The sequence below is a fragment of the Mustela nigripes genome, chromosome 7, assembly GCF_022355385.1.
Source record: "Mustela nigripes isolate SB6536 chromosome 7, MUSNIG.SB6536, whole genome shotgun sequence".
NCBI classification, from domain to species: Eukaryota; Metazoa; Chordata; class Mammalia; order Carnivora; family Mustelidae; genus Mustela; species Mustela nigripes.
In genome coordinates, this window is record NC_081563.1 from 9,157,983 (window position 1) to 9,170,393 (window position 12,411).

Below are 12,411 nucleotides of genomic sequence, written 5' to 3' on the forward strand. Positions count from 1 at the left end.
ACATAGCTTCATGGAGTATAAAATACTCCAGAAATGACTTCAGTCAATAGAGAAAATGATGTACCTCCTGAATGTACTAGCCCTTCTTTGCATACTATCCTGGACAGACTGTGCTTTTAGTTGTATGAGGCCGGGCATGAGTAAATATGTTTTAAAAATTTTCCATTTTAACTCTATTTCCATTTTTTGCACGAACGACATAATATCTCTAGAACACAATTAAACCCATTTTCTATTTTCTAGAACAACAACAAAATGACATATCAACAAGGTAAGACAACAACAAAGCAGAAACCCAGTACTACTGTAGATACTATAAACAATCACAGCATTCAGATTCTAAATTATTCACAAGTGGCAGCTTTCTTAGTCATGGGTGATGAGATGAGTAATATTATCATTTAAACCCAATAGGTGATGCTTTTCTGAGTAAACATGTACACATTGAACTCTGAACTTTTCTATGGGCTTTCTCATTGAGCTTTCTTTACTTCTTGTTTTCAAGGGAAAATCATAGTTTTTTTTGCTTTTATCTACACAAGAAAATTTAAATTTGTATATCAGTAAATAAAACTGATTTTATTGGCATTAGAATTAACTTAATAATTGAACCATCACTTCTTAGTTGCATTTTAGGTAGAGCTGCAGTACCTCCTCTGAAGTGACCTTATTGTAGATGATATTATTTACGTGTATTTTTAACAAAAAGGAGCTTTAGAAGTTGTGGTGAGAAAAATGGAATGCAGTGTGGGGGGAAAGCCATGACAGACGTGTCTGCAGAATAGCATTGTGTGTGACAAGGAAGCTAGCATAAGATGCACCGGACAGAAAACCAAAGCCATGAGTCTGTTCCTCTCACGCGAGCTGAGTCATGAACAAGGGGATTGCTATCAACAGGCCGCTGTATTCTGCTTTGCCTGCTGTTGAGTGTTCGGGGCTCTCTGTACTCCAGGGACCGATTTTACGGCTAATCTCATTTTCCATGGGGAAATACCTCCCTCCACTCTGTCATACTGTGAGGGTTCGAAAAATATTAAGCTTACAATTTTCAAGCATTCAATTTTCTCTGAATTTCTAGGCACTGGAGGAGATAGCATCACGGACTATAATATTCAACATAAAACATGCTATTCAACTCAATTGCTTTATGATGGGGGTTAATTTTTTTGTATTAGTATCCAATTTATAGACGTTCTCCAAGTCAAAAGCAAAAGGCTATTGAGCGAGAACATACTTTAAAAGTAATCAGCAAGTTGAATAAAGATGCCATCTTATATCTGGAATGATTTTTGAGTGATATACTGACTGCTTAAAATTCATAATCCATGACCTTGGTTCCTGAACTGAAGATGGAGAGACGATACTATTTTCATTTCTCTTGAAGATTTCACTCTCTTACTGCAGAAGTTTAACTTGAATGTGTATTTTGGATGTCAAGTGATCTCATCTGAAATGGTACAAGCGTAGATACAATGTATCTATGAAGCAGAATGGGGTAAAAGCTAAAGAAATTTTACTGCGAGTGACTGCGGAGAGTTGCTCTTTCTTAATATATCAGTTGACATTTTGTGTGCAGAATTCATGCATTTCTAATAGTCCCCATAAAATGTCAGCTTGTTCAGGAACAGTGAGCTGCCAGCGAATGGTTTTCAGCAGCCTATACGGTGGCCTGGAGCTGCCCTTCTGCAGAGCCATTGCCCCGATGACGGGGCACACGCAACGGGTCTGAATAACTACAGATGAACTCGAAATGCCATCCACGATTCTGCTCTCCACACTTCCCCCAAAACTGAACATGAAAGTCTATATTCTCTCAAAATCTCTGTACCACAGTGACAAAGTGAAAAAAAAAATTCAATTCTGAATTATACAATTTGAATGTAATGAGACTTTTTAAATTGCAATTGAATAAATCCATTTCATTATCAATTAAGAACTCATTTGCCTGTAAAATTTTCTTCCTTCTCTCCCTCACACCCCAATCCTTGACACACACGTAGCTGCTCCATAAACTGGAAAGTGTTTTCAGCAGGAAAGAGAAGTTGAAACCAAGTGAAACTGGGAAAATTTTTTTTTCAAAGAACAAACCCAAGATTAACCATCTGTTTTTGTTTTAAACATCAATTTTCATATTAAATCTTGAACAGTCCTTAGAAACTATCCTGGTTTATGTGACTAACCCCAGGCCTTCTGATCTCCGAGTGGCAACCTAAAATGTGGTTTAAGGATAGAGACTCAAAGGCCACACTGCCTGAGCTAAGCCCTAGTTCTAATTTTTATGCTGTGTGACTTAGACATGTCATGAAACCTCTCTGTGCTTTAATTCCCCTATCTCAAAATGTGAATGATAACACTATTATATAGTGATGAGCTGGTTATGACGATTGAATTCATAAATGTAAAATACCTTAAACAGTGTTTTGGCACATAGTTAGACAACATAGCCTACACTGTTATTGGTATCACCTAAATTTTCTCTCTGGGCTTTTAAGATTATCTGAACATACCACTTTGTATTTTTTACAGGTTTAACTGCATTGTATTTAGTTACTGATACTTGTTGGAAACGAACCAACGAGGGATGTATTCTTGGATTCTGGGTCTTTCACAGCGCTTGACATCAAATAAAGCACAGTAGGTCCTAACCTGAGACCCAAGGATGGACTGTAACAATGTATGATTTAATGGCAAACATACGCCAAACTAAATAGTTTGTTCAGTTTAGCTGATGCATGTGTGTGTGACAGTTTTTATAAAGATGCTTTAAAAACATAACTGGAAGGCAAATATGGGGAAGAGAGAGATCGACCAGATGAAAATCATGAAAGGATTTTATTAATCTAGCACATAAGAGCCAAATCTGACATCACACTCCTACACATCCAATATAAAAGTAGAGTATCTTCTGGTTATACACCATGTAACAAATGGGAATACTTATTTATTCTTGATGGAAAGGCAAACTTGTTTCTTCCCTCCTCTTACATTCTGAAGGAAAACTTAAATGGAAGCGAAAAAACAGTGGTGAGAACAGAAGTTATTTGTCTCTGGTTTTACAAAGTACTGTGAACGATTCATCACATGCTTGCATAGTAGATTCTACTAAAAAGCCAGGGAATATTATGGGGTCATTACTTCGTGACTGTTTTTCTATGGGCTTTTAAGTGTATGTGTTTGTTTGTTTGTTGCTGATCCAACTAGGTTTAAAACTTGGATAACACAGAAAAAAGTTTTAAATCATCCCATTTCAATGTCATTCTTCTCAACTCTAAACTGGGCGAAACCTGAATGGCGATTAATGCAAGATTCAGCTGTCTGGTAAGGCTCCTTCTCATATAGCTATTCCACAGTGTTGACTGAAGAGGAACCCATAGTTTCTGATATGACGGCAGACAGAGCTGATAGTAATGAAATTTGCAACACCTGTTCTGATGGCAGATGGATGCCATTGAATAGGTTGAGTATTTTTCCCTCAAAATAATGCAAATCCTTTTAAGTGCCCAGTACATAATATGCTATAAAAGAAAAAAAAAAAAAGCACAAAACAAAAACAAGTAACAACAGCAGTACCACAATAGGGTTTGGAGTGACAAAACCTGGCTTCTCAAAGGGGTCCTGCACCAAAAAGCTTGAACAAGCTTAAAACACCAGAAGTCTCAGCTTCTCGATCTGCAAAAGTGTTCATAGAAAGAATAAGTGAGATAGCAGAGTTTAAGCCCCAATCCATTATTCAATACCTGACACATGGTAGATCCTAAGAAAAATTAGTTACTTCCTCTTGCCCCAAACTTCCCATTATTTATTTAAAAAAAAAAAAAAAAAGTATTGCTTACTGGAAAGCAAAGTCTGTAGGTATCATCCAGGATACACTGAAAATAATAATTATTATCATTATTATTATTAATAATACAGCCATTGTGCATATAAATAACAGGAGTTTTCAATGTTGGGAACTTAAAGAGATAATGCTCAGTTTGATGGAAGTAAATATTTAGTTTGCAGGTCGCCATATCTTGTGCAGCTGCTGGAGAATTCAATGGTGTAATATTCCCATTCCACTTGGTTTCCAAAGAGAAGAATCAGGGGGCAAGGAGAGCCTCAAATTGCAGTCATGACCAATAGAGTTGATATCTGAGGCAAAAGCAGAATATCTTCGTAGTCATCGTGGGTAAATATGAGCGTATTTAATCAGAATTGACCTCAGAGCTATAACTGAACCTAAACACATTGATTGAATGGGAGATCAATATAAGCTAGAAAGAAGAGAAATGTGGCTCAGTTGAGCATTTCTTAAAAGATTCTGACAGTGCAATTTAAGTAGGTGAAATGTAAGTGGCTGGGTGTGTTAGCCTCTTGGTTATCAAGAGAGATGGACATTTGCAGCATTTGGTAGACTGAAGAAGCAGCCTTTCTCTCCATTTTTAAAGTATATATGTTTACCGCCTTGGTCTACTTGTTGAAAGATAGTTAATGTCCTGGGTTCCATAAGCATCATTTTGTTCAACCCTGTATCATCCCCTCTACCTGTTAACAGTGATGGTTGAGCCAGGGACCGAGTCCTTGCCATCTAAAGATACTGCAGGGGACCATGGAGGGGACACATATCCATCTATAAGCATGACAGAAAGCTGAATTCCACGGAGCACATGCTGTTCTGTGAAGACCACAGAATCATCCTTGTCCAGGTGGTTTTTTTTTTTTTTCCCCCACACAGGTTCAGGATCCTGGTTTTCTGGAAACCCTAAAAATGTCGGAAGTCAGAGAACTATTTTTATTATCCCAGGACAAATGTAACCCTGGGGAAAACTTTATCCCAGGAGCATATTGTGGTTTGAGTCAACATGAACCATCGACATGAACCAGCTTTTAGTTTTTACAATCCTGAAGTTCAGTGTTTGAGTTTAAACAGACCCTTGTCTGGTGTTGAGCTGGTATTTAACAACACATTGAGGAGGGAGAGAAAAGTTGCCCAACAGATTTATTTACTCAAAGACGCAATTATAAGTTTTGAGCATATACAGTGTTCACATAGTCTTTTGAAAGCAGTTTCTTCCCAGAGCAAATGCTTGGGAATTAAATTTCTGAGTCAGAAGTTTTCTTGTAAAGCAGAAAATTAGAAAACAGGGAAGAAGCAAGTTGAATTCTCCTTAGCATCGCCAGTGCACAGCACATTCTATCTCTGTCTCTCTCTCTCAAGAGGCAGAGAGAGAGAGAGAGAGAGAGAGAGAGAGAGACAGGTTGACAAAGGGAGACACCCTTTCTGTGGCTTTAGTTATACTGGGCCAGAAAAGAGACACACACAGACACACACACACACACACACACGTATTTGCCCACCCTTTTAGCAGAATAATTAGAGAGGTTACTTGGACCGTAGTAGTTAGAGCCAGAAATTTTTTTTTTAAAGATTTTATTTATTTATTTGACAGAGAGAGATCACAAGCAGGCAGAGAGGCAGGCAGAGAGAGAGAGAGAGGAGGAAGCAGGCTCCCCGCTAAGCAGAGAGCCCGATGCGGGACTCGATCCCAGGACCCTGAGATCATGACCTGAGCCGAAGGCAGCAGCTTAACCCACTGAGCCACCCAGGCGCCCCGCAGAAATTTTTCTTTTAATCTCAGTGAGATTCAGGTTCGGTTTCTACGGTACACAAGCTACTTCTTCCATCACAAAGTTACTGTAAAGTCAATAATCACCTAGTTTTTTTCTTTCTTTCTTTTTTTTTTTTTTAATTTCTTTTCAGTGTAACAGAATTCATTGTTTATGCACCACACCCAGTGCTCCATGCAATCCGTGCCCTCCATGATACCCACCACCAGGCTCCCCCAACCTCCCACCCCCCGCCCCTTCAAAACCCTCAGGTTGTTTTTCAGAGTCATAGTTTCTCATGGTTCACCTCCCCTTCCAATTTCCCTCAACTCCCTTCTCCATCTCCCTACGTCCTCCGTGTTATTTGTTATGCTCCACAAATAACTGAAACCATATGATAATTGACTCTCTCTGCTTGACTTATTTCACTCAGCATAATCTCTTCCAATCCCGTCCATGTTGCTACAAAAGTTGGGTATTCATCCTTTCTGATGGAGGCATCATACTCCATAGTGTATATGGACCACATCTTCTTTATCCATTTTTCCACTGAAGGGCATCTTGGTTCTTTCCACAGTTTGGCGACCATGGCCATTGCTGCTATAATCATTGGGGTACAGATGGCCCTTCTTTTCACTACATCTGTGTCTTTGGGGTAAATACCCAGAAGTGCAATTGCAAGGTCATAGGGAAGCTCTTTTTTAAATTTTTTAATTTCTTCCATTTTTTAAGAAAGATTTTATTTATTTATTTGGGAGAGAGAGCAAGAGAGCAAGAGTGCAAATAGGCGGAGGAGAAAAGGGAGAGAGACAAGCACACTCTGGGTTGAGCATGGAGCCCAGTGCAGGGCTTAGCTGCAGGACCCTGAGATCACGACCCGAGCTGAAACCAAGAGTCCGACACTTAACTGACTGAGCCACCCATGTGCCCCTCCATAATCCCTTAGTTTTAATGTCCTCTGTGAATGGTGATAAATTTTACAAGTTCACAATATCACCATCAATATATCATCCTCTCATAACACATTACCTGCATCTGACAGAAACACACGTTCTAAAATGAGTGCAATTTTAAGGCATAGAGAAACTATCATTGGCTTCCAAAATAAACAGCTTGCAATTAATGGTACTTAACAATTTTTGTGACCAGTACTTGTAAGAAAATTCCATTTTCTTACACAATCCCATCTATAGAAATGCTTACCATAGAAACTTGGTGCATAAATATTCAGGAACACTTTTCAAAAGCTACCTAAATTGTCTTTCTAAAACATAAATAACATGTGAGAGGAGAAAATCAACTACGGAACAGGATTGCTGCTTTTGTGTTCTCTAACAATAAGCTCCTATCAAGGGGGATAATGAGGTTTTATATTTGCATAGCACCTGTTTAAGTAGGCTCAGACTCGGAAGGAAATGCACCTTGCACCAGTGTCCTGAGCCTGGAGGTACAGAACACAATTTGAAAAATTTGCCTTTAAAGTAGCTGAACCAGCTTTAAGGCCATTTTCAAGAATATCCTATTTTTAATGTTCGTTGTATTTACTTACAGTAAACAAAGTACACATCAAAAGTTTGAGTTTGGTTTTTGTTTCTTATTGCTGACTACGGAGGTTAACAGACACAATTTTTTCCTATTCTTTAAAGAAAATTGGTGCAATTCTTCCTAGAATATGTTTAGTCATTTTACCAATTGTGAAGTTGTTTTTTTTAAAGGCATTTGAAAGATTCAAAATTGTTTATTCTTTGAAAGCATCCTGTCACAGATACAATCACAGCAGCCACTGGAGATCAGCAACATTTTCGGTCATTTTTTAGGAAAAACAAAACAACAACAACAAAAACATCCTCTACTTAACTGCTAATAGATTTCCTTCTCCTTCTGCTCAAGCTGGAAGCGTCCTAAGCTAATGTCACATTTGTGGTTAACAAGTGCTATAATATAATTTACAAGCAGTTGAATTTTTACTGTTCAAAGTAGTCATATATTATCTTTCTGCAGTGGTGGTGATAGCCGGCTGTTTTATCTTTTGGTTCTAAAACATTTTTTGAATAATATGTGCTAATGTCATTTATGTATAAGCTGAACTTAAAATTAATCTAGATTAATATTAAGGTAACAAAGCCTGCAATTTACACTTGTCTCTAAGACAATGGCAGTCAAAAACTAGAGACATACTCCAGTGGAAACATAAGAATTTCAGTATTACCAAGCCCTGGCTTTGGACGTCAGGTCTGCTCTTTAGAGCTGTGAACATATAAAAAAAAAATCATATCACCTCTCTGTGGTTTTTTTCCTCATCTGTAAAAGAGACCCCTCCCCAAAATGCTTACCTTTTAAATTATAATGAGAATCCAATACAACAGTTGATCTTAAGACTTGGCAAGGGGAATTTGTTCATTTTGTTATTTTTCTTCCTAACATCCAATTTCCTCGTAGGTTTTTTGTTTTGTTTTGTTTTTAACTATTCTTCTTTTTAAGATTTTATTTACTTATTTAAGAGAGAGTATGTCGGTAGGGAGGCACAGAAGCAGACTCCCCACCACGCCGAGAGCCTGATGTGGGGCTTGATCCCAGGACCCCGGGAACATGACCTGAGTCAAGGCAGATGCTTAACCAACTGAGTCACTCAGGCACAGCCACCTTGGTGTGTTAAATAAATGTACAGATAGAGAGGTAGATATCTATATATTCCCTACTAGAGTTTAACTGGAAATAATTATTTTTGGTAATCAATTTCAGCCAATGTAAAAGTGACATACAGAAATTCATTCAACAATTTAACAATAAAAAATGTCTTATAGCAAGAGACTATTTGTATTAAAGCCAAATAGTTTATTGTTATATACTCATAGTCAGGTTATCCTGGGCTTATGGATCTAGTACAGAAGAACTTCTAATTATTAAAGGCTCAAAGACTGGTTAGAGGTTTTAGGCCATACCCCTCCATCGATGGCTAGACTTTTATTCTGATTTTTTCATGGACCAAGAATGTGTACGTTTAACAAGTTTCCAGATGATCTCAATACAGATGGCCAATAAACCACATTCTGAAAAACACTCAAATGTGTCAAAATAATTCCCAGCCAAACATAAGGTGGCACTAAAGCATGCAGTGACATTCATCCAAAGTGTGAAAGAATCTGTAGATTTAATAAATCAACACTTATTAAGTCACCATTCCGGGAAGGAGTCTGTCAAGTGCAATCAAAGATAAAGAGATGTCTAAGAATCTGTGCTAACGTTCTTCTCACTGGGGGCACAGAAGAATGAGCAGGAAGTTGCTAAATAATGTTTTTCATTGTTGATGCTGAAATAAGAGGTGAATGCCATTTTGCCCCATTTTTATACCATGCGTTAATGCAGATTTTATTTGCTCCAAGAAAAAGTGAAGACAATACCATGTGAACCAGAAGGAAAGACTTTTTCCTACAGCTACCTGTGGATTCCTAACAAATATCTCTTAAAACAACGGTCTTCTGAGAATGGAAACTGGAATTTTGAAAACACTCACACTGTAAAGTTTAGGTATATTGATGAATATAACTGTGACATCAGCTCAGACACCAAAACAAGTATGTTTGGCTCTTCTTTCTTGAAAGAAATTTCTTCAGCTCTTCATTTGTCCTGTAGCTTTGAGAAGGCCAACACTGGTGTTGCGTTGTTTTCCGATTTCTCACATAGAAACGATTGGACCAAATTTACTGCCAAGATACCCCAATCAATTGATACTCCTTCTGTCAGCCCCCAGCAGTGAAGTGACGGGCAGGTGGCCTTTCCTTCAAAGTAGCTAAAGTGTTTGGTGTTTAAGTGATGTGACTGAGATCACATGGACCATAACTGGAAAAACTCAGGTGTGAACCTCAGTCTTCGAACTCCAAATTCCGTGCTTTTGATGCAGAGTCAGAAGTGTAAGTTGTGGAATGCAGACGTCACTTGGTTTTATGAAAATGAAAATCAGGCTAATAGCAGCCAGAAATTTTCCTTGTAATTGTACATTCAATAACGGAATTAATGCAGTGTATTAAGAATTGTAAAATTAGGTTTTAAAGTCACGATTAAATTTCATGAGAGCAAAAAGAAATGAAGATAACATTATCATAATGACATCTTATTGAGGTTTAAATTCTGATTGAAGAAGGTCTCCCAGATAAGAACATTAGGGAAGACAATATTCTTTCTAGTCCTAAGGCTCTATGGCTCTGTTGTACAAGATTCAATGCAGTTTAAATAAACTCATGTCTCAAACGATCCAAAAATCCTCTCCAGGCCCCTACCTTCTAGATTAACAAACTATCAAAAACTACTGATGGCATAAGAATGTAAGCCAATTTCAAAGATCATCTTATTGTTTAAGGAACTTTGTTCTCCAAAAGGAGCTGAAGACTTTCTGGAATCCATTCTCCATTCACTTGGCACTTCAAAATAACATTGATTCTTTCGGCTGCTAAATATAAAACATGAGCAATACTTTGTCTTTTCTATCAGTTCAAATTCTCTCTGTGTGAACAGACGGAACAGGAAATAATTATGTCAAATACCGACTTTGAAGAAGCCCCAAGTATCACAAGGTTTTAGAGCATAAGGATTCGGTATAGTTTTTAAGAAACTGGACCCCAGAACTGACTGCAACATTCAAATCTGGGCCTACTTGATGTACATCTTATTTATAAAATGGAGACTTTAGGAATACCTGCTAGATGGAGTTATGGGAGAACAGAATTAAATAATATACCTAAATTCTTTAAATGATACTTGGAACACGGTTATGCCATATGCGCAGGTTAAACTTATGTACAAAAGGCTCTTAAAAAACCTTCGGAGCAGCAAACACACAAGCAGTTTTAAATGATGAATGGGAATTTACTAGAACTAAAATGGTCCAAGTGCTCTGAAATGCGCAAAAGTATGGAAAAGCGAGAATAATGTCAGAGCGCAGGAACAATTTTGTGTGGAGCGAGCACAGTGAGGCTCGTGAACTGTGTGAAGAGGCATCACGGAAGGGAAGAAGAGGCCTGAAAAGATGTAGCCTCCCCTTCAAAACTCAGGCAAATTCGAGGATGGAATCACCTTTCATTTATTTTAGCGACAAAATTAGCGTCTTGGAGAGCATTTCCATACATGGGCTTTCATGTCAACCCACGTGTTAGAACACACCAAGCATACATGGGTAGGTAGGTAGATAGATCGATAGATAACTGCCATATCCTTCAGTGTTTCAGGAGACGGGTTCCGGCTACATTCAGGAGGACAGATTGGAGAGCAAGACACTGAGGGTAGGGGAGACGAATTTAAAATCCTCTGGGTGAAAATTTGTAAGAGCCTCACCTAAGCCAGTGCACACAGGCATGGAAAAAATGGGGAGAGATCGAAGAGGTAATTTGGATGGATAATAAATATGATTTTTGTTATTGACCAGAGAGGAAAAGAAAGGAAAGAATTAAACATGATTCCTAGTGACTAAGTACCTAAGACAATAATGATGCTCTAAATAAAGGGATTACAGCTTTAGAAGATTGATATGAATTCCTTGGAAGGTGAGGTGTTTTTTAACTTAAAAAAATTTTTAGGACCAGAACCGGAAGTCGGCCTCGGGCCAGGCGGGGAAGCCGGCGTCCGACCCGTCAGCAACCTGCGGTGGTCCCCAGGGGCGGTGGCTGCGCTGCTCCCTGCGAGGCGGTCCCGCGGGCGGGCGGGCGGGCGGGCTGCCCGGAGGCGCGGCACCATGAAGCTGTACAGCCTCAGCGTCCTGTACAAAGGCGAGCACAAGGTGGTGCTGCTCAAAGCCGCGTACGCCGTGTCCTCCTTCAGCTTCTTCCAGAGGTCCAGCGTTCAGGAATTCATGACCTTCACGAGTCAGCGGATCGCGGAGCGCTCGGCGAAAGGCAGCAGAGCTTCTGTCAAAGAACAAGAATACCTGTGCCACGTCTATGTACGAAACGACAATCTCGCAGGAGTGGTCATCGCTGACAGCGAGTATCCATCCCGGGTGGCCTTTACCTGGCTGGAGAAGGTACTGGACGAATTCTCCAAACACGTGGACAGGATAGAGTGGCCAGTCGGATCCCCTGCTAGCATCCACTACACGGCCCTGGACGACTACCTGAGTCGGTACCAGAACCCGCGAGAAGCCGACCCCATGACTAAAGTGCAGGCTGAGCGGGATGAGACCAAGATCATTCTGCACAACACCATGGAGTCTCTTCTGGAGCCAGGGGAGCGGCTGGATGACTTGGTGTCCAAGTCCGAGGTGCTGGGAACGCAGTCCAAAGCCTTCTACAAGACAGCTCGGAAACAGAACTCGTGCTGTGCGATCTTGTGACGGCAGCCCGTGGAGGCCCTCGTGCCCAGCCGGCCTGGCCGTTAGCGTCAGAACCGCAGTCCCTGGAGAAGCAGAGCCACCGTGGAGAGACCCGCGTGGGGACACAGTTTCACTTGGGAGCTCCTGGCAGGAACTGAGGGGTTGTGGAAGGGCCTGGGGCTTGGGAACATTCAAATTTACATGTCCGCTGATTTTTGAAAAGCTCGTTTGAGGCCTCCAATGGCGTGTTCTTGGGCCAGATGAAACCATAAATTCAAATGACTCACATAAAAACAAAACAAAAAAAATTTTTTTTAAATAAATCTTTGGTAACATTGTCATGATTATAGAGCCATTAGGATCTGGACTTCATATCCTAACTCTGCTATCACTAGGGCTCCCATTCTGCTGTTTTTGTCACATTAGACATGTCACCATGGTGAAGGAGGTCCCCAAGGCTCGAATCACCCAATGGCATTTTTCATTTGTTGGTCTGGTAGGCGGGTTTTGGTCAAAGGCATATA

The 12,411-nt window shown here is 39.8% G+C and overlaps 1 protein-coding gene across 1 annotated transcript; it reads left to right on the forward strand.

Moving 5' to 3' along the window:
• Positions 1-11,276: 11,276 nt before the first annotated feature.
• LOC132022209 (synaptobrevin homolog YKT6-like) lies at positions 11,277-11,999 on the forward strand. Its single transcript, XM_059407535.1, has one exon. The coding sequence runs from the start codon at positions 11,312-11,314 to the stop codon at positions 11,906-11,908; it is 597 nt and encodes a 198-aa protein (XP_059263518.1). The 5' UTR covers positions 11,277-11,311; the 3' UTR covers positions 11,909-11,999.
• The last annotated feature ends 412 nt before the right edge of the window (positions 12,000-12,411 follow it).

Coding starts and splice junctions, on each gene's coding strand:
- LOC132022209 (XM_059407535.1), top strand. CDS start 11,312: ATGAAGCTGTACAGCCTCAGCGTCCTGTACAAAGGCGAGCACAAGGTG.